Source organism: Trachypithecus francoisi, unplaced genomic scaffold (genome assembly GCF_009764315.1).
Source record: "Trachypithecus francoisi isolate TF-2019V2 unplaced genomic scaffold, Tfra_2.0 Contig00652, whole genome shotgun sequence".
NCBI classification, from domain to species: domain Eukaryota; kingdom Metazoa; phylum Chordata; class Mammalia; order Primates; family Cercopithecidae; genus Trachypithecus; species Trachypithecus francoisi.
The window spans coordinates 33,260-60,333 of record NW_022680797.1 but is presented as its reverse complement, the minus strand read 5'-3'; the positions used below and the strand labels follow the sequence as shown (position 1 = coordinate 60,333).

Here is a 27,074-nt window from a genome sequence, read left to right as displayed (position 1 = left end):
GAAAATGAAAATTGAATACTAGATTGATTAATAAATACTCAAAGCTTCTTCTCTTTTTTCTTTTTTCTTTTTTTTTTTTTTTAGATGGAGCCTCGCTCTGTCGCCCAGGCTGGAGTGCAGTGGTGCAATCTCAGCTCACTGCAAGCTCCACCTCCTGGGTTTGCGCCATTCTCCTGCCTCAGCCTCCCGAGTAGCTGGGACTACAGGGGTCTGCCACCATGCCCGGCTAATTTTTTGTATTTTTAGTAGAGATGGGGTTTGACCCTGTTAGCCGGGATGGTTTTGATCTCCTGACCTCGTGATCCACCCGCCTTGGCCTCCCAAGCTGGGATTACAGGTGTGAGCCACCGTGCCCAGATCAAAGCTTCTTCTTTTAGAACTTTCGTTAATTGAAATCACGTAAATATCTGATTTTGGTTATGTAACCAAGTATTTCTAGTTGTTTTTCAAATCATATGTCTTCTTGCTTCGCAGTTTTATTTCATGAGTTGAGGGGAAATTGTAAGGAGACACGCTTGCCTTGTTATCAGAGTTCATAATTGAAGGGAGTTTTAGGAAAAGTTCCTCTTCAGCAGCTTATGTCTCTCTTCTGGTTATCTGCTGCTTCTCAATAATGTTTGTCATCAATAAATTAATCTCAACATTTATTAGATTCTACTTTAAAGGAGAGTCTTTTCTGCTATATGTTTCTTGTTGTCTCTTTTTAAAACTTATTTTTCTAACAATTACCCAGAGGTTTTTAGCTTAAAAGAAAAACATTTATTTAGTTCATGAACCTGTGGTTTGGAAAAAGCTTGGCCAGGACAGCTTGCCTTTGCTCCCCTCAGCTTCCCTAGAAACAGCTGATCACTTAGGGAAATGGCATCATCTGAAGCTTTGCTCACCCGTGTGTTTGATGGTTGATGCTGGCCATTGGCTGGAACCTTGCTTGGGGCAGGCAGCATGAACACTGACACTGGCACTCCCAGGCTGTCTCTGTGGCCTGATCTCTCTCACAATCTGGGGGCTGAGTTTGAAGGGAAAGCAGTCTGAGATAGGGAAGCCACATGATATCCCTTTTACTGCATTCTATTCATTAGAAGGAAGTCAGTAAGGGTGGCCCATATTCTATTCTTTTGATGGGATAAATATAGCTTCTCTTTTGTTTTAATTAACATGTATATACATAATTTTGGGCTATAGAGGGACATTTTCATACACGAATATAGTGCGTAATGATCAAGCCAACTAGCATATTTACTACTTCAACCATTTCTCATTTCTTTGAATTGTGAACATTCAAAATCTTCTAGCTTTTTAAAAATATACAATAAATCATAGTTAACCATATTTGCCTACAATACCACAGAACACCAGAACTCATTCCTCTTATCTAACTGTAATTCTGTATCCATTAACCAGACTCCCATCCCCTACCTCTGTGAGCTTTTTTATTGTTAAGAGACGAGGTCTTGCTAGTGAAGTCTGGTATCCGGGCAACTGTAGTCACCCAGACTAGAGATAGTGATTTGATCATAGCTCAATGCAGCCTCAAACTCTTGGGCTCATGTGATCCTCCCACCTCAGCCTCCTGACTAGCTAGGATTGTGGACATGCACCATTGCACTTGTCTGATTTTTCACTTTGTAGAGATGTCTCTCTGTGTTACTCAGCCTGCTCTGGAGCTTTTGGTCTCCAGTGATTCTCCTGCCTTGGTCTTTCAAAGTGCTAGGAAATTACAGGCATCAGCCATGTTGCCCAGCCCTCAGTTATGCTTTTCTTTTTTTTTGAGATGGAGTTTTGTTCTGTTGCCTGGGCTGGAGTGCAGTGGTGCGATCACAGCTCACTGCAAACTCCACCTCCTGGGTTCGCACCATTCTCCTGCCTCAGTCTCCTGAGTAGCTGGGACTACAGGCCCCCGCCACCACGCCCAGCTAATTTTTTGTATTTTTAGTAGAGACGGGGTTTCACCATGTTAGCCAGGATGGTCTCGATTTCCTGACCTCATGATCCACCTGCCTCAGCCTCCCAAAGTGCTGGGATTACAGGTGTGAGCCACCATGCCCCGCCTCAATTTTTCTTTAGCTTCCACACGTGAGTGCGAATGTACGGTATATATCTTTCTGTGTCTGCACTTAACATAATATCCTCCAGACTGATCCAAATGGCCACAAATAAGAGGATTTCATTTTTTATATGGTGAATAGTGTTCCATTGTGTATGGGTACCACGATTTTTGGTCCATTCATTTGTTGATAGACACGTAGGTTGATTTTTTACATCAGTTGTTGTGAATAGTGCTACAATGAACATATGAGGACAGGTATCTTTGTGATCTATTGGTTTTTTTCTATTGCCTGAATACCCGGTAGTGGGGTTGCTGGATCCCTCGACAGTTCCATTATTAGTTTTTTGAGAAAACCTCATGTTGTTTTCTAAGTGGCTTCACTAATTTACCTTCCCACCAACAGCATGTAAGAGTTTACTGTTCTCTGAAACCTCACCAGCATTTGTTATTTTTTGCCTTTTCTATGATAGCCATTTATTTGAAATGGAGCAAGAGTATATCACATTGTAGGTTTGATTTGTATTTCCCTGATGATTAGTGATACTGAACATTTTTAAATGTATTTATTGGCCATTTGTATTTCTTTTTTTCTTAAAAAAAAAAGCTAATCAGATCTTTTGTGCAGTTTTGAACTCAGATTATTTTTTATACTGTGAGGGTGTTTGAGTTCCTTGTATATTTTGGATATTTACCTTTTATTAGATGAATAGCTTGAAAATATTTTCTTCCATTCTACAGGTTTTCTGTTCACTCAGTTGTAGTACTGTTTGTCTATCGTTTGTTTTTTACCTGGGCTTCTGATGTCTTGCCCATACAAATCCTTGTGCAGACTAATGTCCTGAAGCATTTTCCCTGTGTTTACTCATAGTAGTTTGATAATTTTGGGCCTTACATTTCAGTCGTCATTCGATTCTGAGTTTATTTTGCTATATGGTGTTAGATAGGAAGCTAGTGTCATTCTCCATATGGATAGTTTTCCCAGTGCCTTTCATTTGAAGAGGATGTCCTTTCCCCAATGTATGTTCTTGGCACCTTAGTCCAAAATCAGTTGGCTGTAAATATGTGGATTTATTTCTAGGTGCTGTATTCTATGACCTTTACCCCAAGAATCATTACCTCTTAAAATGCAATTCAAATTAGCATGAAACATTTGCAGTTTAGGGAAAGGCTTATGGCATCAGAATCCTTCTTTACAGGATTCGTTATTTTGTGGTTTTTTGAGATATGATCTTTGTCATCCAGGCAGAAGTGCAGGGATGTGGTCATAATTCACTGCAGCCCTGAACTCTGGGTACAAGCCATCCTTTTGCCTCAGTCTCCCAACTAGCTGGGTCTACAGGCCTGAGCCACCATGCCTGGCTAATTTTTAAAAAATTTTTTGTAGAGATGAGTGTCTCACTATGTTGCTCTGGCTGATCTCAAATGGCCTCCAGTGATCTTTCTGCCACAGCCTCCTAAAGTGCTGGGATTACAGGTATGAGCCACCAGGCCTAGCCTAGAGTATCATATTATTTTCGAAGTCTTATTCTGAGAGCAATTTATTGACTTTGGCCTAAATAACTCAATGTGACAGCTCTGAAACTTTTTTTGACAAATTTTGGGGAGTGGCCGTGAGGAAGGGGTTGGACACTTTTCACTGAGAGAACACTCAGTGCCATTTCAGGAGGAACAAAAACGAATCGTCGGAAAAATAAAAAGATCAAGTGCAGGCGTTCTGTGGCAAAGATGATGATAGTAGAGCGTGTATTTTTGTGACTCATGGTAGCTTTAACTTTGTTCTTAAAATTCTGAGTAATTTAAGGGTTCACATTTGAAGACTGTGCTACATTATTGATAACATGTTATTGCAAGTACATGCATTTCAAACTTTGTTACTGGTTTTGTATTAGATTATTCGCAGCCTGCTTCACTATCAAGCTCTATTATTTTATTCATGCAGTTTGATGATCTTACGGCCGAGAAGGAAGCTGTATCTTCAAAATGTGTCAATTTGGCTAAAGACAATCAAGTTCTTCAACAGGAGTTTTTATCTATGAGAAAAATACAAGAGAAATGTGAAAAACTTGAGGAGGATAAAAAGATATTGGAAGAAGAAGTATTAACTCTTAAGACACATATGGAAAACAATATGGTAGAACTTGGTAAAGTACAAGAATATAAATCAGAGCTAGATGAAAGGACAATGCAGACAATAGAAAAATTAGAAGAAATCCATTTACAGGTTAGTTTTTAAAGTCAGGTAAGTTTATCTGTAATGTGCTTTCATTTGTTTCACTGCAAATTATATTTTGGATATGTATATATTGTGTTTCCTCTGCCTCTCTTACAGCAATTTGCTTTGTAGAGTTCTAGAAAATAAGTGGCATCTTTTTTTTCTTTTAAATATTTTAATTTCCATTATTATTATAGCAAAATCAGTATTTCAGAGTAATGATTCTCACTATAGAGTCATTTGATGATTAAGACCAGCTGGCATAAGATAAAACTGTGATTTAGAAATTATGTGATACTTTTGGATTGGTCTTAAGCTACGTTGTTCATTGTTTACTTTTTAAAATTATAAATGGATTCTATTTTTATAGGACCACATTACATTAATACTAACATAATTATGATTTCAAATTTTTACAAATCAGACTTAATTCTGAATTCAGTTATTAGTTTTGTTGATATTGCTGATAAATATTTTAAGCTTCAGCCTCTTTTTAACATATTCAAAATTGCTCTTTGAATCACTGACTCAAAATGAAAGGCAGCAAACATATGGTAATTAGGTTATAATTGTTTTAAAAATGTATTCTTTTCATTTGTTTTAGGAACAAGCAAAATATGAAAAACAATTAGAGCAGTTAAACAAGGATAATACGGCTGCACTAAATAAGAAGGAACTCACACTTACAGATGTGGAATGTAAATTCTCCAACATGAAAACTGCTTATGAAGAAGTTACAACCGAATTAGAAGAATATAAGGAAGTCTTTGCAGTAGCATTGAAAGCTAACAATTCCATGTCAAAAAATTTAACGAAGTAAGTCAAAACACACTAACAGAAAATGAATTAAGCTCATTAATTTGTTTTGAAAGTATAATTTTTAGTGAGATGGCTTCAGGAGATCAGTAGGAAGTGACTGCTAATCTGATAATGTAATTTTGGAAAACAGTGTTAGTAAATCATCTTACCTTTAAAATGTTCTTCAAGGATAGTTTCTGTCAGAAAGAACAAGCCCCACCTCCAGTGCCTTGGTCACAGTGCTGGGGGCTAATTGCCTTCAGAGATGCTTTAGTTCTCTTTGATCACCAACCAAACAATCTGGTTCTCCCCCAGGAGTTGTTGCTCTGAGTTATTCCTCAGTGCCAAATACTTAATTGTTCTTAGATCATGGGTGAAATGTACAAGGGTGAAACCTGAAACTGGTTTACTAAACACAAGTATTTCTAGATTATTTTTGTTCATTTTAGTTTTCTTAATCTACATTATTTAAGGAGTACAACATGATGTTTTGATATAATTATTTATAGTGAAGTCGTTCTTATAGTCAAGCAAATTAACATATTCGTTTTCCCATATAGTTACCCTTCAAATACAAGTATTTCTAAAGGAATCTGTAGAACCTGACAAGTAGAGCTATTTTAGAAGGCAGCTAGGTTACCTGTTGAACTGTACATCACTGATAGCCATTTCTCTTCCCTGTCGACTTTGAACTTCTTGTTCAGTAGAAATCACTTTAGAAGCACATATACTTATTTAGAATGATTTTAAAATTAAAATTGCTTACAAGAGGTAGGCTGTCACACATCTTCTTGTGGAAATGCTGTTTAATGGGTAATTTGGTTACTCTTAGGGCAACTTTTTAAAAATGCAAGTCGTTAAGAATCATTCAAGGAAAAATGAAATACTAAGCATTTGTCTTTGCTGTCTTTACAGATTGAATAAGAAAATAGCAGTGATCAGCACCAAGCTCCTTATGGAGAAAGAGCGGATGAAATATTTTCTCAGCACTCTTCCTACAAGGCCAGACCCAGAGTTACCTTGTATTGAAAATCTTAATAGTATAGGACTCAACAGAAAAGATACTTCCAAAACGCCCGTAAGAATTCCTACTTCAAACCCACAGACTTCAAATAACTGCGAGAACTCCTTAACTGAGGTTAGTTATATGACTGTTTCTCTTTTGGGTTTCATTTCTTTAATATAATTCTTGTTTATAATTTGGTGAAATACTGAGTTGTTCTGCTGACTTATGCATGTTAAGTAAAGATTATAATTAGCTGTGTTAACACAGAAAGGAAATGGGAACTTTACATTTTTTAATTCACTGGAGCTCTCATTTTCAAGAGATACCCATTTGCTAAGTTTATTCAATAAATGTGACTAAACTGACACATTTAAAATTTCTTTAAGGCCGGGCGCGGTGGCTCAAGCCTGTAATCCCAGCACTTTGGGAGGCCGAGACGGGCGGATCACGAGGTCAGGAGATCCAGACCATCCTGGCTAACACGGTGAAACCCCGTCTCTACTAAAAAATAGAAAAAACTAGCCGGGCGAGGTGGCAGGCGCCTGTAGTCCCAGCTACTCGGAGGCTGAGGCAGGAGAATGGCGTAAACCCAGGAGGCGGAGCTTGCAGTGAGCTGAGATCCGGCCACTGCACTCCAGCCCGGGAGACAGAGCGAGACTCCGTCTCAAAAAAAATAAATAAATAAATAAATAAATAAAAATAAAATAAAATTTCTTTAAAAGCTGCATTTAAGTTAGGTTTCAGAAATTGCATGTTATTGCCTAATAACTGACGGTATACTGTTATGCCCAGACCGTTTGTTCCCCGAAGAAGACCACCAGAGTCCAGAGTCAAAGCCAAGCGGCAAGGATCTTTAATGCAAGTTCGAACTTGCTCCCTCCGTTCCACAACATACAAGAGGCCCCAAACAATGGGTGCGCTTGCTATTTATAGCTCGAGGTAAACAGGACTTGTCAGGTTACAGAGGAACAAGGCATTTCTCTAGGCGACAGCATTACAATTGGTTTACATGTTAATGTGAAGTTATGCTTTTAGCAGCCTTCTTATCGGTTCCTGCTCTTTTACAAACGGTTGTAACCTTATTGGAGCTTCCCCAGGTGTTGTTTTTCTTAATGTGTTTGTGTTGGGCAGGCATATGGGGCTCAGGAAGTTGGGACAAAATAGAGGATTGTTTGTACTGGGCCCAGGACTAAGATATGTGGCAGACACTGGTAATTAGAGCAGGACAGAGACTTTCACAACGTTTGTCCTTACAATGTCTGGAGTCTATAGATAACCTTAATCGGTTAGGTCCGGGGTCGATCTTTAACTAGGCTCAGGGCGCCGCCCGGGCTGTCAGGGCGCCGCCCGGGCTGTTTGCCTGTGGACTTCATTTCTGCCTCTTAGTCTCTTCATTTGATCTCTTTCAATACTTTGAAATGCTTTTGTCTTACTCTACTTGATTGTAGTTTGTCTGTGGTTCACATCACTTTTTTTTTTTTTTTTTTTGAGACGGAATCTTGCTCTGTTGCCTAGGCTAGAGTGTAGTGGCATGATCTCAGCTCATTGCAACCTTTGCCTCCTGGGTTCAAGTGACTCTCCTGCCTCAGCCTCCCGAGTAGCTGGGACTACAGGTGCCCACCACCACACCTAGCTAATTTTTGTATTTTTAGTAGAGATGGGATTTCACCATATTGGCCAGGCTGATCTCGAACTCCTGACCTTGTGATCCACCCACCTCAGCCTCCAAAGTGCTGGGATTACAGGGTGAGCCACCATGCCCAGCCCATACCACTTTTAAAGTTTCTTTGCACCATCTTAACTCTTCCCACCCATAATCACAAGTGAATGACTGGCAACCAAACACTTAACCACACATAGGTATTTATTATTTAATATAATCCAAAATAAGTGCATTTTATGAATTAAATAAACAAAACACTGAAAGACTCATTTCCATTCTTCTGTTAAAAGATTTGTGCTTGGCCAGGTGCGGTGGCTCACGCCTGTAATCCCAGCATTTTGGGAGGCTGAGGCAGACGGATCACCTGAAGCCAGGAGTTTGAGACCAGCCTGGCCAACATGATGAAACCGTGTCTGTACTAAAACTACAAAAATTAGCCAGGCGTGGTGGCAGGCACATGTAATCCCACACACAGCAACCCCATTACTATACCAGGGGTTTACCTGAAGGAAAATAAATCATTGTAACAAAAAGATGCATGCACCTGTATGTTCATTGTAGCACTGTTCACAATAGAAAGACATGGAGTCAATCCAGGTGCACCCAAGGATTGGGTGATTGAAAATCCAAGGTGGATTGGAAAATTCCATATACACCATGGAATACTATGCAGTCATGAAAAGAACAAAGTCACGTCCTTTGCAGCAACATGGATACAGCTGGAATCCACTATCCTGAGGAAACTAAGGCAGAAACAGAAACCAAATATCTTGTTTTCACTCATATGTGGGAGCTACACATTAGGTGCACATTGGCATGAACATGGGGACAGTAGACACTGGGAAATAAGAACGGGGAGGGACAGAGTGGGCCAGGGTTGAAAAACTACTTCTTGGGTCCTATGCTCACTACCTGTGTGATGGGTTCCATTGTACTCCAAACCTCAGCATCCCTCAATATACCTTTGGAAGAAACTTACACAGGTACCACTTTAATTTAGAATACAAACTAGAAAAAAAAAACAAAGCAAGAAAAATTTACTATAAAAATTTTTTTCTATAAGAATATAAATTTTTTTTAAGAAAAAATTTATTGAAGTAAAAAATTGGATTGAACTTTTATAAAGGACAGAGTTTTGTTAGGAATTTCAAAGCAATGCATTCATTGCAAAATATGACTTTAATTGTTTAACTTTTTTTTTCTTTCTTTTTTGGGATGGAGTCTCGCTCTGTCACTAGGCTGGAGTGCAGTGGCACGATCTCGGCTCACTGCAACCTCCGCCTCCTGGGTTCAAACGATTTTCCTGCCTCAGCATCCCAAGTAGCTGGGACTATAGGCACACACCACCATGCCCACCTAATTTTTGTATTTTTAATAGAGATAGGGTTTCACCATGTTGGCCAGGATGGTCTCGATCTCTTGACCTTGTGATCTGCCCACCTTTGTCTCCCAAAGTGCTGGGATTACAGGCATGGGCTGTCATGCCCTGCCATTGTTTAACCTTTGTACTAATAAAACACCACCTTTCTAAAATTATGTATATCCAACAGACCAATATTATCTATTTTTCTCAGATTACTCTAAACAGCATTACACAGATACATCCCCTATTATCTAAACTTAAAATAAGTAGAAATTTTACTTATGTGATTGTTTTTCTATTTAAGCAGACTTCATGTTATGTCTAGTCACTAAAAATACTAAAGGCCACATTTTGTAAGTGATTTATTATTCTCACGATAATGTCTCTTGTTTAATTTAAATATTATTTTTTTTTACTTATTTTAGGTGGAGTCGGACTGTGTAGAACAAATAATTAGAGAAACAAAGAAAAGTATGTTGCCAAAATTTATTAATTAAATTTAGGTTTATTTTAGTAATAAAGTGTAAATAGCAAATGGCATTCCTTTTCATTGTTGGGTTACTAGATACTATGTTCAGTATCTTTTTCTTACACACACATCTAATGAAAGATGTGAAAACTAAAACTTTCACAGTGAAGCGTATACTTATGCACCATTAATTCATCATGTTCCATAGCTTAAAAAATTCCCAAGAAGTGTATCCATCTCTTTTTCACTGACTCTACAATTTCTTCACTTTTGCCATCCTCATGGAACTGTCAGCCAGCACACTGAAATGATTCTCAGAAAACAAAGGCATCGTCAGGTTCTCAGGGTTTTGGTAGAGACTGAAGGCCAACAGACCTCAGACTCATTTAGAAATACTTAACTGAGCAATAACCGTTCATAAGCAGTCGCTTGACAGATGATATTTTAAATCTCCTGTCGTTTACTGTGTCATTGACTTACATCTGTTCTCAAGAAAAGTTCCAAAATTTTCACCATGAAATAAAAACACCCATGTCAATGTAATTCTTGTCAAGTTACTCAGCCTTGTCTCTCACCACTTACTGCACTCTGCCCTTTGCTGTAGCACCTGCCCTTTGCTACAGCACTATGCTGTAGCAAAGTGGACGGAGTAGGACTCTGCAGGGCTCTTTCTCACATCAGGCTCTTTGCCTTTGCCTTTTCCCTCTATCTGGCAAGCTTTTCCTTGTCCTTCAGGCATCAACCTATGTATCTCCTCCACCAGAAAGCCCATGATATTGACACAAAAGTGGGATAGATGTCCTTTCTGTGTGTTCCAGTAGTGCCCTGCTGTATACCTGTCATGGTATCTGTGACTCTATATGGACATTGCCTGCCTGTCTGTTTTTTAGGTTATAGCATATGACTGTTGAGAGGTGGACCATGCCATCTTCATCTTGTAATTCCAGTGTTAGTTTCAGTACCTTAGAACGTGGCTGTTGAGTACATGAATGAAGAATGAAAAAGCTGTGATATTTAACCACAGTTAGAATTTATGCTATGTGTAGATTATTGAATAGTAATTTTGGATTGTAATTGTACATACATATTTCTCATTTTTATTAACTCTGATAATGTTCTCAACGCTGTACATGTTAAACTCACACTTAGTTAACTGAAATGTTTTAGGTAAAGAACATAATTCTTTCTTTTTCTTTCCAGCTTTTGCTGTGTTGGGCACTTGCTCCCATCTACTTTCTTCTCTAGAATCCACTGGTAAGCCACATCTGATGAAGAGAGTATTTAACCAGAAAATCTTAAGGAAAAGTTGTATGATTTAAAAGATAATAAAACTTTATTACTGGGCTATTTACATGAAATTTTAATTGTTTCTCATAAAATATATAACATCACAATCTTTACTAAATTTTTCATGTACTAGAATATTTCTGTGTCATATGTATGAAGAAAATTTATATGCTATTTTAAATGACATTTTTTAGCCTTCTTAAGTTTTAAGTGGATCTTGCAAATGAACACCAGTATTACTGAGTTTGGCATACTCAAATTGCCCAAATGTCAGCTGTTTAAACAGCAAAACAACCAAGTCATCATTGACACTTTAGTAAAGGTCATCAAAGGCTTATTTGTATTTTACGGTTTTTATTACTCTATATAGTAGGAGACTTAAAGAGTACCTACCAGGTTTGTCCATACTAATGTTATGATTTTCAATGTGTAGTTCAACCATTTCTTGTGTGGAAATACTTTGAGGCTCTGTAAATATCTGGTTACTCCTCAAAACCCATTAGATTTAGCATTTCGTGGGTGACTTGTGTTTGAACAAGTATTACTATGATGGTTGCCAGATGATTTTCTTGTTCTCTTCTTTGTTCTACATGGAGAAATAACACCAATAAATAAGACCGGGTGCAGTGGCTTACGACCGTGATCCCAGCACTTTGGGAGGCCAAGCCAGGCGATCACGAGGTCAGGAGATCGAGACCATCCTGGCTAACAAAGTGAAACCCCATCTCTACTAAAAATACAAAAATTAGTCAGGCATGGTGGCGGACGCCTATAGTCCCAGCTACTCGGGAGGCTGAGGCAGGAGAATGGCGTGAACCCGGGAGGTGGAGCTTGCAATGAGCCGAGATTGCGCCACTGCACTCCAGCCTGGGCAACAGAGCGAGACTCTATCTCAAAAACAAACAAAAACAATAAATAAGGAGAAGGGAAAGCTCATGATTCTTGTGCTCCAGTTCCCCAAGATTAGGCCAGTGGTAGACATTTCAAGCTGACTTTATGTCTTTTTTATTTGTCCCTGTTACTCTGTCAGCACTTTTACTTTCTGGCATAAAATGTTCTAAGCTAATCTTGTATTTTCTCTGCCCCAGGGCCGGAATGAGTGATTTTTCTTAGAAGCAGAGTTGGAGCCACCGAGGAAACAGGTGAGCCCTCCCCAGCACACACTAGTCCCCAACAGAAGAACCACTGCTGCATCCACTGAGATACCAAGAAACTAGCAAAGGGCCTTCTAGCTGTCTGGGGACAATCCTCGTGTGGTCTCTGGCTCAGCCTCAAGGGTTCTGGATTAGTCTCTCTGCAACCTCCGTGCTGTGTCTCTAGATCGGGGCTCTCTGGGAAGGGCCTGGGAGACCCAGAAGAACAGGGTGTCTTGTCTGCCAAATGTCCCTTCCTTCTTCCCACTCTGACACTCAGGAATAGGCTACATGGCATGTCCAGGCAGTGCCAGGCCACCTCACTGTGTCCTTTGAGATGGGCCCAGAGGGCCTTGGGGGAGCAAGTGTGAAGCTGGGTACCTGGAGCCTGAGGCTGACTGTCCCTCCCTGTGTCTTGGAGGAGAGGCCTTGGGGCCCAAGAAAACCCCCAAGGCCTGACCTCTGGGCACACATGCAGGGAGGGAGAGTCTGTGGGCTGATGGGGGCATTGTAATGAGACTTTGAGCACCACTGCTCAGGGGCCTCAGCAGTGGACCATGGTAAGAGATGACCTGGTCATCAGGACCTGGTCAGTTGGGACCTGATCAGCAGGGACCTGGTGAGCAGTGGCCTCCTCAGTGAAGGCCTCACCAGTGGGGACCTGGTGACCTAGTCATTGGAAGCCTAGTCAATGGGGACCTGGTTAGTGGTGGCCTTATTAGTGGGGCCTGATCGGTTGGAACATAAACTATAAAAAACTGGTTGGTGGGGTCTTCTCAGTATATTAGGGGCCTGGTCAGTGTGGGGCTTTAGTGGCTTGCAGCCTGGTTAGTGAGGGGCTGGTCAGAGAGGGCTTGGTCAGCTGGGCACTGATCCATGGAGAACTGTTCAGTGGGGTTGGGGTGAGCGGCAACCTGGTAAATTATGGTCTTGTCAGTGGGAACCCAGTCAATGGGGACCAGATCAGTGGGAAATTGGTCAGTGGGGTCTGGTCCATGAGGCCTATTAATGGGGGCCTGGTTAGGGAGATGTGGTCAGTGGGGACTTGGTCAGTGGGACCTGGTCAATGGAGGAGTGGTCATTAGGGGCCTCATCAGTGGGGACCTTGTTGGGGGCACCTGGTCAGTAGGAACCTGGCCAGTTGGCCACTGTGTGACCTCAGGCAGGGGGTTTGTCTGTGGAGCCTTCTTGCCTCCATCTGTAGGGAAGCTGAGTTAGGGCACCCTGGAGGTTTGCTGGAAAGAGAATGTGAGAAGATGTGTTGAATCCACACTGCTTGGCAGAACTACAACTTTACACACGACCTGGGTTCCACCTAGAGAGGGTGCCAGCCCTCTCTGCTCTGCCCGGTGCCCTTCCTCTGTCTGCATCCCCAGGACAACCCTCAGTGGGGAGGGTAGAGATTGGGGAGCACTTGTGGAGGCTCTAATCCTGGCCCTGGGCCCTGGTGGTGACAGTGATGAGGACGTGGGTGCACCTGTGAGTGGAGCAGCTAGGCCTGGCCAGAGAAGCAAGACACACACCCACCCATATGTACACACACCACACGCATGCACAAACACAATGCATGCACACATGTCAGTTCAGGGGATAGAGGACACTGACTCTGGGCCCTGTTGACCCAAGCAGGCTCCCGTTGTGGTGGATTGTGTCATCCCACGATGTCGCTGTTGCTGAGTCCCCATCGCCTCTGTGTTGTGGAACAGTAAGAGACACACAGCAGAGTCTGTGAGTGGCTCTGCGTGAAGGACTGTTTTCTAGGTGAGAGGCACATCTCAACACAGCTGACTAATCAGACTCAGGTGAGTGGAACCTGCTCTCTTCTCTTCTTCCTGGCTTAGGGACAGTCGCTATCAGGTGTGTGGTTTTGGCCTCTGGGCAGCTGCAGAGGGTAATCCCTGAGCATTCACCAGGTGCCTGTTCTGTGCTGAGAGTCATCTCATTCATCCTCACAGCAATTCCATTCTGCATCTGCTCTGGACACCCCAGGACCACCAGGACAACCCCATCAGGGCGCTGTCACCAGGTCCAGTCTGGCTTCATGATACCAAGACACAGGTCCAGAGACAACCGCCCTGCATGGTGCCTGCATCTGACCCCCCTTGGTGGGTAGTGATGAGCAAACATGGAAGAAGCCAGGGCAGCATGCGAACAGCTGCCCTGCAGCCCCAGATGGCACCTGGCCCTTGGGACGTCATTCTCAAAGGGGAAGCTGGAAACTTTGATGTCCCTGGAGGGAAGGGTAAACGTGGCCTCCCAACAACCCTAGCAGCCAGCAGCATGCCATACATCTTCTCACCCAACCTGTGGGACAGAGGCCCCCTCCTGGGGAACAAGATCCATATCTAAAGGGTCTTGACCCAGTCGGGCCTCATCCTGGGCCCTGGGACGGGAGAGGCACTGTGGGCCCCCAGCAGCAGCCAGGATTACCACCCAGGGGACTCAGCCTTCTGTGGCCCTGGCCAGACTTAGAATTTGGCACAAGATAGGACAAGCTCACTCAGCGCAGCTTGTTAATACCCAGGGCCTGCGCATGCCAGGCAAGGCCAAGCTGACTCAAAGAGCAACCAGCCACCTCTGCAAGGGTGTGTCTGGAGCAGGTAGACCAGCCACCAACCTCACCCACTCAAGGAAGCAGGGGTGGCCAGGTTTCCACAGACTGAGTAGCTGTCCCCTGATGGCTGATGGAGCGGAGGCCTGAGGAAAAGCAGATGGCACTGGGGCCCTACCTCCAGGGCAGAATTACTGATTTACCCTGACTGGCAGCGAGTGAGGTTGGTGGCTGGTCCACCAACCTGGCACACCCTTGCAGAGGTGGCTGGTTGCTCTTTGAGCCACCTTGGCCTTGCCTGGCATGCACAGGCCTCAGTGCAACAACTGTGCTACAAATGGAGCCACATAGAGAAAATGAGCAGCAGGCTCAGGAGCAGGGTGTGCGCTGCCCTTGGGGCCCCAGTCCATGCTTCAGGGCTCCTACAGCACTGTGGGCTTCTTGGGTGCCAAGAGGCAGACCACAGGCCATCTTGAGGACAACTCTATGCTCAAGTACAGAAAGGGCCCAATCTGGTGGATGAACCACACGGCCAGCTTCTGGCTGCGGGCACAGTGCCACATCTTCCATCACTTCCTGATGTGCCCCAGCAGTGCTGAAGAGACAGCCTGGAGACAGGGCAAGAGGAAGGCTGAGAAGGATGAGATGGTGAATTCCAGCTTCTTCCTGACCCTGAGCCCACCCCCAGGATGACCCTCAACCTTTAGGAGTGGGAGAGCAAAATTGACAGCTTCGAGTGATTCACCAAAAAGATGGACAGCAGGACACTCGGCTCAACTTCACAGCCAGTGAGTTGACATGCAAGCAGATGACGGTGACAGGCTTTAAGAAGGAGCATCAGAAGGCAGCCAGTTCTTCAGCCTCGGCCAGGTCTTGGAGCTGGAACAGGCCGTCATTTCACCAGAGATGCCTTCCACACCATCAGTGAGCTCTTTGCCAATCAACCCAGGCAGGACCTGGACCCAGTCATGGACCTGTTGGGGCTGTCTCAGGGACACCAGGCCAACATCCTAGACATCATCCACATACACAAGGAAGCTTTTACCAATGTCACGAAAAGCAGGCAATGCGAGGCAGAAGGGAAGACAGAGGTGCAGAGGCTGATGACATCAGAATCACAGGAACAGGATTTCTTGGGACACTGTGGCTGAAATTCACCATTTTCATCCAATTTGAGTGAGAAACATGGACTCACAGATGCAGCATTTCTTGCAACAAGAGATACTATTTTTTCAAAAAGTCACCCAGGAATTGATAGTGTTAAATGACTAGATACTCCTTTGTGGACTGTTTCCAGTTCAAGGATACTTTCTACAGCAGAATAGTAACACTAAAAAAGAGCTAGTGCCAGCTATTGGTGGTAGGACAAGGATGCTTTTGTTCTCAGTTGAAACTCAGCTGAATATAGAATTGTGTAGGAAACAGTTAATATGGTGATAGAATAGAAAGAGTAGCAAACATGAACTAAATCAGGCTATGAATGCCTACACTACCAGTGTAACTTTTGGAAGAAAGATACCACTTACTTTATTGCCTTTTAAAGTATGAATATTTTAGTGTATATGCTGTAGACTTCAAACCGTGTGAAGAGTCTCAAAGAAGCTGGCTGTATAAAGCCTGCTGTGGATGTCTTTATACTCAAAGACTGATGATGCAATTCAAATATGTGTCCCCACCAAATCTCATGTTGAATTATATTTCCTAATGTTGAAGGTAGATCCTGGTCTAAGGTGATTGAATCCTGAAGGCAAATTTCTCATGAATGGTTTAGCAGCATCCTCTTGCTACTGTCCTCACAATCATGAGTGACTTCTCATGAGACCTGGTCATTGAAAACTCTGTGTCACCTCCCTACTCTGCATGTTTTGCTCTTGCCATGTGAGGCAATTCTCTTTCTTCGCCTTGCACGAAGATTGAAAGATTTCTGAGGCCTCCCAGAAGCAGAAGCCAGTGTGCTTCCTGTCCACCCTGCAGAACCATAACCCAATTAAACCTCTTTTTCAAAATGAATCATACAGAAAATGGCAAATGAGGACTGGAGCATTGCTATAAAGATACCTGAAAATGTGGAAGCAGCTTTGGAACTAGGTAATGGACAGACATTGTAGGAGTTTGGAGGGCTCAAAAGAAGACAGATAGATGAGAAAATGTTTGGACCATCTTAGAGACTGGTTCAATGGTTGTGACAAAAATCCTAACAGAAACATGGACAGTGAAGGCTAGGCTGAGGAGGCCTCAGATAGAAATAAGAAGCTTTCTGGGAAATGTCTTCCTTTTGGATATGGAAAGCTTACACAATGCCTGTACCATCATTGTACCTTAGAAGCAGTGAACTTGCTTTTTATATCAGAGGCTCATAGGAAAAAAGAGACTGGAGCCTTAACTTAGATGAGACTTTGGACTTTGTAACTTTGAGTTCATGCTGAAATGAGTTAATGCTGAAATGAGTTAAGACTCATGCTGGCAAGGCATGATTGTATTTTGCAATGTGAGAAGGACATGAAGTTCGTAGGGTCAGGGACAGAATAATATGGTTTGTCTCTATGTCCCTTTCAAAACTCATGTGGAATTATACTCCCTAATGTTAGAGGTGGGGCCTAAGTGGAAAAAGATTTAGTCATAAAATGGTGCGGGTAGATCCTTCACGAACGATGCAGGACCATCCCCTTGATGCTGTCCTGATAGTGAGTTCTCATGTTATCTGGTTGTTCAACAGGCTGTGGAACCTCTTTCCTCACTCTGTCTTGCTCCTACTCCTGCCATGGGAGACAGCTCATTGTCCCTTGGCCTTCTGGTATAATTAGGAGGCTTTCTGACTCCTCCCTGAATCGAAAGACACTATGCTTCCTTCACAGCCTGCAGAATCCCGAGTCAGTTAAACCTCTTTTATTTACGATAATACAGAAAATTAGAACTGCAGAGAGGAGCTGTGAAATGTCTTGAAGGCCTTTTTCCATTTGTCTTGGCTAATTTGCACAGGGCTTCTGTATATGCAAGTTTCTGAAGTCTTCTTGAATTTTCCCCCCTTAAATCAGGTTTTGTGTTATTACTACATAGCCATCCCCACTCTAGAGATACCTGAAAAAGGAGAAGCAGGTTCCAAGTGGGTAACAAACAAAGACTGAGAGGGTTTGGAGGGATTGGAGAATGACAGAAGGAAGAGGGCCTGGTGAGAGTGATTTAATCATGGATGGGAGGCGGGTCGGGTGGAAGGAAAAAGGGGTGAGTAGGGTGAGGAGGAGTAGGCTGGCTGCAGGGTGGTGGAAGGGTGGGGTGTAGTGGGAGTAGGGAGTCACCTACTGCAGAGGCACAGCCTCATGGACAACCTCTACTAGGGCAGTGCACCTGTGGCTTTGCAAGTTTTAGCCCCCGCGGCTGCTCTCATGGACTGGGCTAGTGTTGAGTGCCTGCAGCTTTTCCACACTGAGGGTGCAAGCTGTTGTTGGGTCTATGAATCTGACTGTGCCTGTGCAGCAGGCTTCTGCCTGGAAACAGTGGGAGGTGGAGGTGGAGGTGGGGAGGGGCGGATCCTTCACCAGTGGTTATGCACCATCTTATTGATGCTGACCTTGTGATATGGAGTTCTCATGAGATCTGGTTGTATAATAGGGTGTGGCACCTCTTTCCTCTCTCAGTCTTGCCCCTACTCCTGCCATATGAAGCATCTCTGTGCCCCTTGCCTTCTGGTATGATTGGGAGGCTTCGTGAGTCCTCCTAGAAGCAGAAGCCACTATGCTTCCTTTACAGCCTGCAGAACCGTGAGCCAATTAAACCTCTTTTTTTTTTTTTTTTTTTTTTTGGAGACGGAGTCTCGCTCTGTCGCCTGGGCTGGCTCACTGCAAGCTCCGCCTCCCGGGTTTACGCCATTCTCCTCCGGAGTAGCTGGGACTACAGGCGCCCGCCACCTCGCCCGGCTAGTTTTTTGTATTTTTAGTAGAGACGGGGTTTCACCGTGTTAGCCAGGATGGTCTCAATCTCCTGACCTCGTGATCCGCCCATCTCGGCCTCCCAAAGTGCTGGGATTACAGGCTTGAGCCACCGCGCCCAGCCTAAACCTCTTTTCTTTATGATTATACAGAAAGTTAGTGCTGTGAAGTGGAGCTATGAAATGCCTTCAAGGCCTTTTCCCCACTGTCTTGGCAACCAGCACCCACGTTCTTTTCATGAAAATATCTGAAAGCCTTTGTGAATTTTCCCCTGGAAATGGACTTTTCTTCTTTTACTACATTACCAAGCTGTGACAAAGATAACTGAGAATGTAGAAGCAGGTTCAGAAGTGGGTAAAAGACAGAGGTCGGGAGAGTTGGGAACGTGTAGAAGACAGCAAGATGAGGAAAAGTTTGGACCACTGAAAAGAATTGTTAAATACTTGTGATGAGAAGGCTGACAGAAGGATGGACAGCGAAGGCCAGACTTAAAAGGTCTCAGATGAAAATGAGGAATTTCCTGTGAACAGGAGCCAAGGTTACATTTGATTGGCCTTAGCCTGGAGATCTGTGTAACTACAAACATGGGGGTGATGATTTAGGATGTATCTGGTGGAATGAACATCTTGGCAGCATAGCTCAAGAGGTGTCCTCTACGTTCAACAGCCTGTGTTCTTATGTGCAACCTAAGAAATGACCTCAAGTTGCAACTTCTATTTAAATGGGAAGTGGAGCTCAAAAATTTGAAGAATTTGCAGCCTAGCCAAGTGGTCACAAAGAAAAGCTGATTTTCAGGGGGAAAATTCAAGAACACTTAAGAATATTTGCGTAAAAAAGAGCCTAGTGCAAATAGCCAAGACTATGGGGAAAAGGCCTTGATGGCATTTCAGAGACCTTTGCAACAGCCCTTGCTGTCACAGGCCCTGGGGCCTAGGAGAGAATGGTTTCCTGGGCCAGCTCCTGTGGCCTCGCTGCTGTGTGCATCCTCAGGACACTGCTGCCTGCATCCCTGCAGCTCCAGCTCCAGCCATGGCTGAAAGATACACAGGTACAGCTTGGGTCACTACTTCAGCAGTGGCTCCAAGCCTTGATGGCTTCCACGTAGTGTTAAGCCAGGAGGTGCACAGAGCAAGAGACTAGAGGCTTGGGAGCCTCCGTCTGTAGTCCAGAGGATGTACAGAAAAGCCTGGGTGTCCAGGGAGAAGCCTTTCCAAGAGGCAGAGCCTCATGGGAAACCTTTACTAGGGCAAGAAAGAAGGGACATATCAGGTTGAAGCCCTCACACAGGGAGCACCATCCTTCAAACCCCAGATTCATAGACCCACCAACAGCTTGCCCCCTCAGTGTGGAAAAGCTACAGGCACTCAACACCAGCCCTGTCCATGAGGGCAGCCACAGGGGCTGATCACTGCAAACCCACAGGTAGAGATCTGCCCAAAGCCTTGGGAGCCCAGCCCTCACACCCCTGTGCCATGGATGTGGGACAAGGATTCCAAAAGGATGATTTTGGAGCTGTAGGATTAAATGACTGGCCTGCTGGGTTTTGGAGGTTCATGTATCCTGTGAATCCCATCGGTGTTTTGCTTTTCTTTCTGACAATTTATCTTCTATTGGCTGGGAATGCTTACCTGTTGCCTGTACAATCATTGTACCTTGGAAATAGTTAACTTGTTTTATAATTCAGAGGCTCATGGGCAGAAGGGACTATATCTTTGTCTCAGATGAAACTTTGGGCTTTACACATTTGAGTAAATGCTGGAATGAGTTAAGATTTGGGGGACTGTAGGGAAGGCATCATTGTATTTTGCATTGTGAGAAAGACATGAGATTGGTGGGGGCAGGGACAGAATAATATGATTTGGCCCAGTGTCCCACTGATGTGGAATTGTAATGGGAGATGTTAAAGGTGGGGGCTGGTGGAAGGTGATTTGATCATGGTGGAGAGTGGAGGTTGGAAGGTAGGGGTGGTGGGGAGAATTGGGGGGAGTTATGGTGGGATTGGGGGGGAACGGCAGGGGTTGGGGGCAGATCCTTCACAAATAGTTAAACACCATTTCCTTAATGCTGTCCTTCTGATAGTTCTCTTCATGGTTTTGTAGCTATTAGTTTGAATGAATATTGTTCTGCTGGGTTTTGGATGTGCATTGGGCCTGTGGTCCCATTTGTGATATTTTTCTGGGAAATTTCTTCCCTTTGGATTGAGAAGGCTTACCCAATACCTGTATCATCATTGTACCTTTAAAGAAAAGCACTCTGTTTTAACTTCAGGGGCTCATAGGCAGAAGAGACTGTAGCCTTGTCTTGGATGAGACTTTGAACTTTTTATATTTGAGTTAATGCTAGAATGAGTTAAGGCTTTTGGAAACTTTTGAAAAGGCATGATTGTATTTTACCCTGTGAGAAGGACATGAGATTTGGAAGGGTCAAGGTCGGAATAATATGGTTTGGCTGTGTTTCCCTACAAAAACTCATGTGGAACTGTAATCCCAAATTTTGGAGGTGAAGGCTGGTGGGAGGTGATTTAATCATGGATGGGAGGAGGGTGGGGGAATAAGGAAAAAGGGGTGGGGAGGGTGGGGAGGAGTAGACTGGCCATAGGGTGGTGGGAGGGTGGTGGGTAGTAGGAGGGGGGAGTAGCCTGCTGCAGAGGCAGAGGCTCATGAAAAACTACTAAGGCAGTGCACCTGTGGCTTTGCAGGCTTTAGCCCCATGGCTGCTCTCATGGGCTGGGCTGGTGTTGAGTACCTGTAGCTTTTCCATATTGAGGGTGTGGGCTGTTGGTTGGTCTATGAATCTGGGGTCTGGAGGATGGAGGCCTCCTGCATAGGGGCTCCAAGCCCATATTTTCCTTCTGCACTGCCCTAGTAGAGGTTTTCCAAGAGGCTCTGCCTCTGCATCAGGCTTCTGCCTGGAAACAGTAGGGGGTGGAGGTGTGTTGCAGGGTAGATCCATCACCAGTTGTTAAGCACCATCTTCTTGATGCTGACCTTGTGATACTGAGTTCTCATGAGATCTGGTTGTATAACAGGGTGTGACACCTCTTTCCTCTCTGTGTTGCTCCTACTCCTGCCATATGCAACATTTTATTGCTGCTTGTCCTTCTGATATAATTGAGAGGCTTCCTGAGTCCTCCCAGAAGCAGAAGTTACTATGCTTTCTTTACAGCCTACAGAACCGTGAGCCCCTTTTCGTTGTGATCATACAGAAATTTAGTACTGCAAAGTGAAGCTATGAAATACCTTCAATGACTTTTCCCTTTTCCCCATTGTATTGGCTATTAGCACAGGTCTTTTTAATGAAAAGATCTGAAGCCTTCTTGAAGTTTGCCCCTGAAAATTGACTTTTTTTTCCTTCTACATTGCCAGGCTATGAAAAAGATAGCTGAAAATGTAAAAGCAGTTTCAAAGTGGCTAACAGCCAGAGGTTGGAGAGTTTGGAGGACTTGAAAGAAGACAGGAAGATGAGGGAAAGTTTGGACCATTATAGAGACTTGTTAAATCGTTGTGATTAAAATGCTGACAGAAGGAGGGACAGTGAAGGCCAGGCTTACAGGCGATGTTACTTTTGTTTTGCTGTAGCAAAGAATGTGACTGCAGGGTGACCTTGCCCTAGAGATCTGTGAAACTTGGAACTTGAGGGTGATGATTCAGTGTGTATCTGGTGGAATGAACTTCTAGGCAGCAAATCTCAAGAGGTGTCCTGTGTCAAACAGCCTGTGCTCTTTTGTGTGACGGAGGAAATGACCTCAAGTTGGAACTTATATTTAAATGACAAGCAGAGTTCAAAAGTTTGGAACATTTGCAGCCTGGCCAAGTGGTCAAAACAAAAGCTGATTCTCAGAGGGAAAATTCATGATGGCTTCAAAAATTTGCATAAAATGAAGGCCAGTGCTAATAGCCAAAACAATGGGGGAGAAAGCCTTGGAGGCATTTCAGAGATGTTTGTAGCAGCCCTTGCTGTCACAGGCCCTGGGACCTAGGAGAAAAGAATGGTTTCCTGGGCCAGCCTCATGGTCCTGCTGCTGTGTGCAGCAGGGATGCAGGCAGCACTGTAGCTCCCTGCAGCTCCAGCTCCTGCTCTGGCCTTGTCTCAAAGATGCACAGGTACAGCTTGGGTCACTGCTTCAGAGGGTGCAAGCTATGAGCCTTGGTGGCTTCCACATAGTGTTAAGCCAGTGGGTGCACAGAGCACTAGTCCAGAGGCTTGAGATCCTCCACATAGATTTCAGAAGATGTATGAAAGTGCCTGGGTGTCCAGTCAGAAGGCTGCCAAAAAGGCAGAGCCTCATGAGAAACCTCTACTAGAGCAGTGCAGAAGGAAAATATGGTGCTAGAGCCCCCACACTGGAGGCCACCATCATGCAGACCCCAGATTCAGAGACCCACCAAGTTTTTTGTACCCTTTATGGGTAAAAACTACAGACACTCAACAACAGCACAGCCCATGAGGGCAGCTGCGGGGGCTGAACACTGCAAAGCCACAGGTGCAGAGCTTCCCAAGGCCTTGGGAGTCCAGCCCTCACACCCTTGTGCCCTGGATGTGGGACAAGGATTTAAAAAGGGTGACTTTGGAGCTGTGGGTTTGAATAACTGGCCTGCTGGGTTTTGGACTTTAATGGGACCTGTAAGTCCCATTTTTGTTTTGTTCTCTCTGGCAAAAATGTTCCTTTTGGCTGCGAATTCTTACTCAATGCCTGGACAATCATTGTACCTTGGAAGTAGTTAACTTGTTTGTGTTTCAGAGGCTCAGGGGCAGAAGAGACAGCCTTGTCTCAGATACAACTTTGGGCTTCGGACATCTGAGTAAATGCTGGAATGAGTTAAGACCTTGGGGGACTGTAGGTAAGGCATTATTGTATTTTGCAAATTGAGAAGGATATGAGATTGGGGGAGGCAGGGACAGAATAAGATTTGGCTGTGTGTGCCTACAGAAACGTAGGTGGAATTGTAATCGGAAACGTTAGAAGTGGGACAGGTGGAAGGTGATTTAATCATGGAGGGCAGTGGGTGTTGGAAGGTGGGAACTGGGGAGAATGGGGGGATTATGGTAGGGGTGAGGGGTGAAAGGTGGGTATTGAGGGAGGATCTCTCACAAATGGTTAAATACCATCTCCTTAATGCTTTCCTCATGATGGTGAGTTCTCGTGATGATTCTGGAGCTGTAAGATTAAACGGATACCATCCTGCTGGGTTTTGAACTTGCACGGGGCCTGTGATCCCATTTGTGTTGTTTTCCTGACAAATCTCTTCCCTTTGGATTGACAAAACTTATCCAATGCCTGTACCATCGTTGTACCTTGAAAGAAAAGAACTCCCTTTTAAATTCAGGGACTCACAGGCAAAAGGGACTGTAGCCTTTTCTCAGATGAGATGCTGAACCTTTTACATTTGTGTTAATGCTGGAATGAGTTGACTTTTGGCACCTTTTGAAAAGGCATGAATGTATTTTACTCAGTGAGAAGGATATGATATTCGGGGACTCAAGGTCAGAATAATATGGTTTGGCTCTGTGTCCCTACCAAAACACATGGGAAATTGTAATTCCAAATGTAGCAGGTGGGGCCTGGTAGAAGGTGATTTATTCATGTACTTGAGAGGGGTGGGGTTGGAAGTAAGAAGAGGTGGGTAAGGTGGGGAGGAGTAGGCTGGCAGTACAGTGGTGCAAGGGCGGTGGGTAGTAGGAATGGGGAGTAACCTGCTACAGAAGTAGGGGCTCATGGAAAACCTCTACTAGGGCAGTGCACCTGTGGCTTTGCAGGCTTTAGCCCCCATGGCTGTTTTCATGGGCTGGGCTGGTGTTGAGTGCCTGTAGCTTTTTCCACACTGAGTGTGGGAGCTGTTGGTGGGTCTATGACTCTGGAGTCTGGAGGATGGTGGTATCCTATGTGGGGGCTCCAGGCCCTTATTTTCCTTCTGTACTGCCCTAGTAGAGGTTTTCCAAGAGGCTCTGCCTCTGCCTTAGGCTTCTGTTTGGAAACAGTGGGGGGTGGATGAGGGGTATTGGGTGGATCCTTCACCAATAGTTAAGCACCACCTTCTTGATGCTGATCTCCTGATACTGAGTTCTCAGGAGATCTTGTTGTGTAAGAGGATGTGGCACCTCTTTCCTCTCTCTGTCTTGCTTCTACTCCTGGAATATGAAACATTTCATTGCCACTGGGCCTTCTGGTATAAATGGGAGGCTTCCGGAGTCCTCCTAAAAGCAGAAACCACTATGCTTTCCTTACAGCCTGCAGAATTGTAAGTCAATTAAACCTCTTTTCTTTCTGTACAAACAGAAAATGCTGCAAAGTGAAGCTATGAAATGCCTTCAAGGCCTTCCCCAATCTCTTGGTTGTTAGCGCTGGGCTTTTTTAATGCAAATATCTAAAACCTTCTTGAAGTTCCCCCAATAATGGACTTTTCTCCTTTTACCACATTGCCAGGCTGTGACAAAGATAGCTGAAAATGTAGAAGCAGCTTCAGAATTGGGTAATGGTCAGAGGTTAGAGAGTTTGGAGAGCTTGGAAGACGACAGGAAGGTGAGGGAAAGTTTGGACCATTGTAATGACTTGTTAAATAGTTGTGATTAAAAGGCTGACAGAAGGATGGACAGTGAATGCCAGGCTTAGAAGGTCTCAGATGAAAATGAGGAACTTAGTGGGAACAGGAGCGAAGGTTTTTTTGTTTTGCCTTAGCAAAGAATTTGTCTGCACAGTGTCCTTGCTCTGGAGAGCTCTGAAACTTTGAACTTGAGGTTGAAGATTTAGGGTGTATCTGGTGGAATGAACTTCTAAGCAGCAAAGCTCAAGAGTTGACCTGCCGGCGTTGAACAGCCTTGTGGGTATTATGTGTGACCAAAGAAATAGACCTTAAGTTGGAACTTACATTTAAATGAGAAGCAGAGCTTAATCCTTTGTAAAATTTACAACCTAGCCAAGTGGTCAAAAAGAAAAGCTGATGTTCAGGGGAAAAATTCAAGAAGGCTTTGGGTATTTCCATAAAAAAGGAGCCCAGTGCTAATAATTCAAGGCATTGGGAAAAAGGCCTTGAAGGCATTTCAGAGACTTTTGTAAAACAAGCAGTCCTTGTTTTCACTAGCCCTGGGACTTAGGAAAAAAGAATGTTTTTTGGGCCAGCCCCACGGCCCCAATGCTGTGTGCAGCCTCAGGACACTGCTGCCTGCACCCCCAGCTCCAGCCCTGACTGAAAGATGCACAGGTATAGCTTGGGTTGTTGTGCCCGAAGTTGCGAGACCCCAGTAAGTGACCACCAGAGTCCAGAGTCAAAGCCAAATAGCCGGGGTCGCTTTATTATGAGTTCGAACCCGGACCTCTCCGCTTTATACAATGGCAGGTAAAGAGAGAGGCCCTGGCTGCTGTTTTAGGGTTTCTTTTGTAGCGAGGTACAAACAAGTCACAGAGAAACAGTAGTTACAAGCTTATTATTGGTTAACATTTAAAGTTGAACATTCGGCAGTTTCTGGCTGGTTCCCGCCTTTTTCGCAACCTCAAACGGCTGGGAGTTTTCCAGATAAGTTATTTGTGTAAGCCTGGGGGGTGGTCACATGTATGTATGTTTAGAATTTTTCCCTTAGGGGCTTTCTATCTCAGGGTCACTGCGTCAGGGGTGCAAGCTCCAAGCCTCGGTGGCTTCCACATAGTGTTAAGCCAGCAGGTACACACAGCACAAAACTAGAGGCTTTGGAGCCTTTGTCTAGACTCTAGAGGATGTATGGGAAAGCCTGTGTGTCCAGGCAGAACCTTTTCCAAGAGGCAGAGCCTCATGGTAAACCTCTACTCGGGCATTGCAGAACAAGCATAGAGGGTGGGAGCCCCCACACAGGGAGGCACCATTTTCCAGACCCCAGATTCATAGACCCACCAACAGCTTGCACCCTTAGTGTTGAAAAGCTACTGGCACTCAACAGCAGCCCAGCCCATGAGGGCAGCTGTGGGGAAAGACCCTGCCATGCCACAGGTGCAGAGCTGCCCAAGACCTTGGGAACCCAGCCGTCACACCACACTGTGCTCTGGATGTGGGACGTAGATTCAAAAAATGATGATTTGGAGCTGTAGGATGGAATGACTGGTCTGCTGGATTTTTGACTTGCATGGAGTCTGTAAGTCCTATCTGTGTTTTGTGCTGCTTTCTGGCAATTTCTTCTTTTTGGCTGGGGATGGTTACCCAATGCCTGTACAAGCATTGTACCTTGGAAGTAGTTACTTTGTTTTGTATTTCAGAGGCTCAGGGCCAGAAGGGCCTGCAGCCTTGTCTCAGATGAGACTTTGGGCTTTAGACATTTGAGTAAATGCTGGAATGAGTTAAGACTTTGGGGGACTGTAGAGAAGACATCATTGTATTTTGCAGTGTGAGAAGGACATGAGATTTCGGGGGCCAGGGACAGAATAGTATGATCTGGCTCTGTGTCCCCTACCAAACCTCATGTGTAATTGTAATGGGGGAATGTTAAAGGTGGGGCTTGGTGGAAGGTGATTTAATCATGGTGGACAGTGGGGGTTGGAAATGTGGGTGTGGGAAGAATGGGGGTTCATGGTGGGGGTGGTTGTGAAACATGGAGACGGGCAGATCCTTCACAAATGATTAAACACTATCTCCTTAATGCTGTCTGTGTGATAGT

General features: G+C 44.3%; 1 protein-coding gene across 5 annotated transcripts in view; it reads left to right on the top strand.

Moving 5' to 3' along the window:
* Window positions 1-27,074, top strand: part of LOC117087424 (ankyrin repeat domain-containing protein 18B-like) — a 46,582-nt gene that overhangs the window by 7,129 nt on the left and 12,379 nt on the right. For 2 of the 5 annotated variants that reach the window (XM_033217604.1, XM_033217586.1), the window contains exons 3-9: window positions 3,987-4,268; window positions 4,864-5,075; window positions 5,973-6,195; window positions 10,759-10,812; window positions 11,934-11,987; window positions 13,608-13,780; window positions 13,934-14,752. In XM_033217604.1, coding sequence (XP_033073495.1) covers window positions 3,987-4,268; window positions 4,864-5,075; window positions 5,973-6,195; window positions 10,759-10,803 — 762 coding nt within the window. In that variant the 3' untranslated portion in view covers window positions 10,804-10,812; window positions 11,934-11,987; window positions 13,608-13,780; window positions 13,934-14,752. Of the gene's footprint in view, window positions 1-3,986; window positions 4,269-4,863; window positions 5,076-5,972; window positions 6,196-9,514; window positions 9,561-10,758; window positions 10,813-11,933; window positions 11,988-13,604; window positions 13,781-13,933; window positions 14,753-27,074 lie in introns of all 5 variants that reach the window. The other 3 variants (XM_033217564.1, XM_033217575.1, XM_033217596.1) reach the window with 3 other exon arrangements.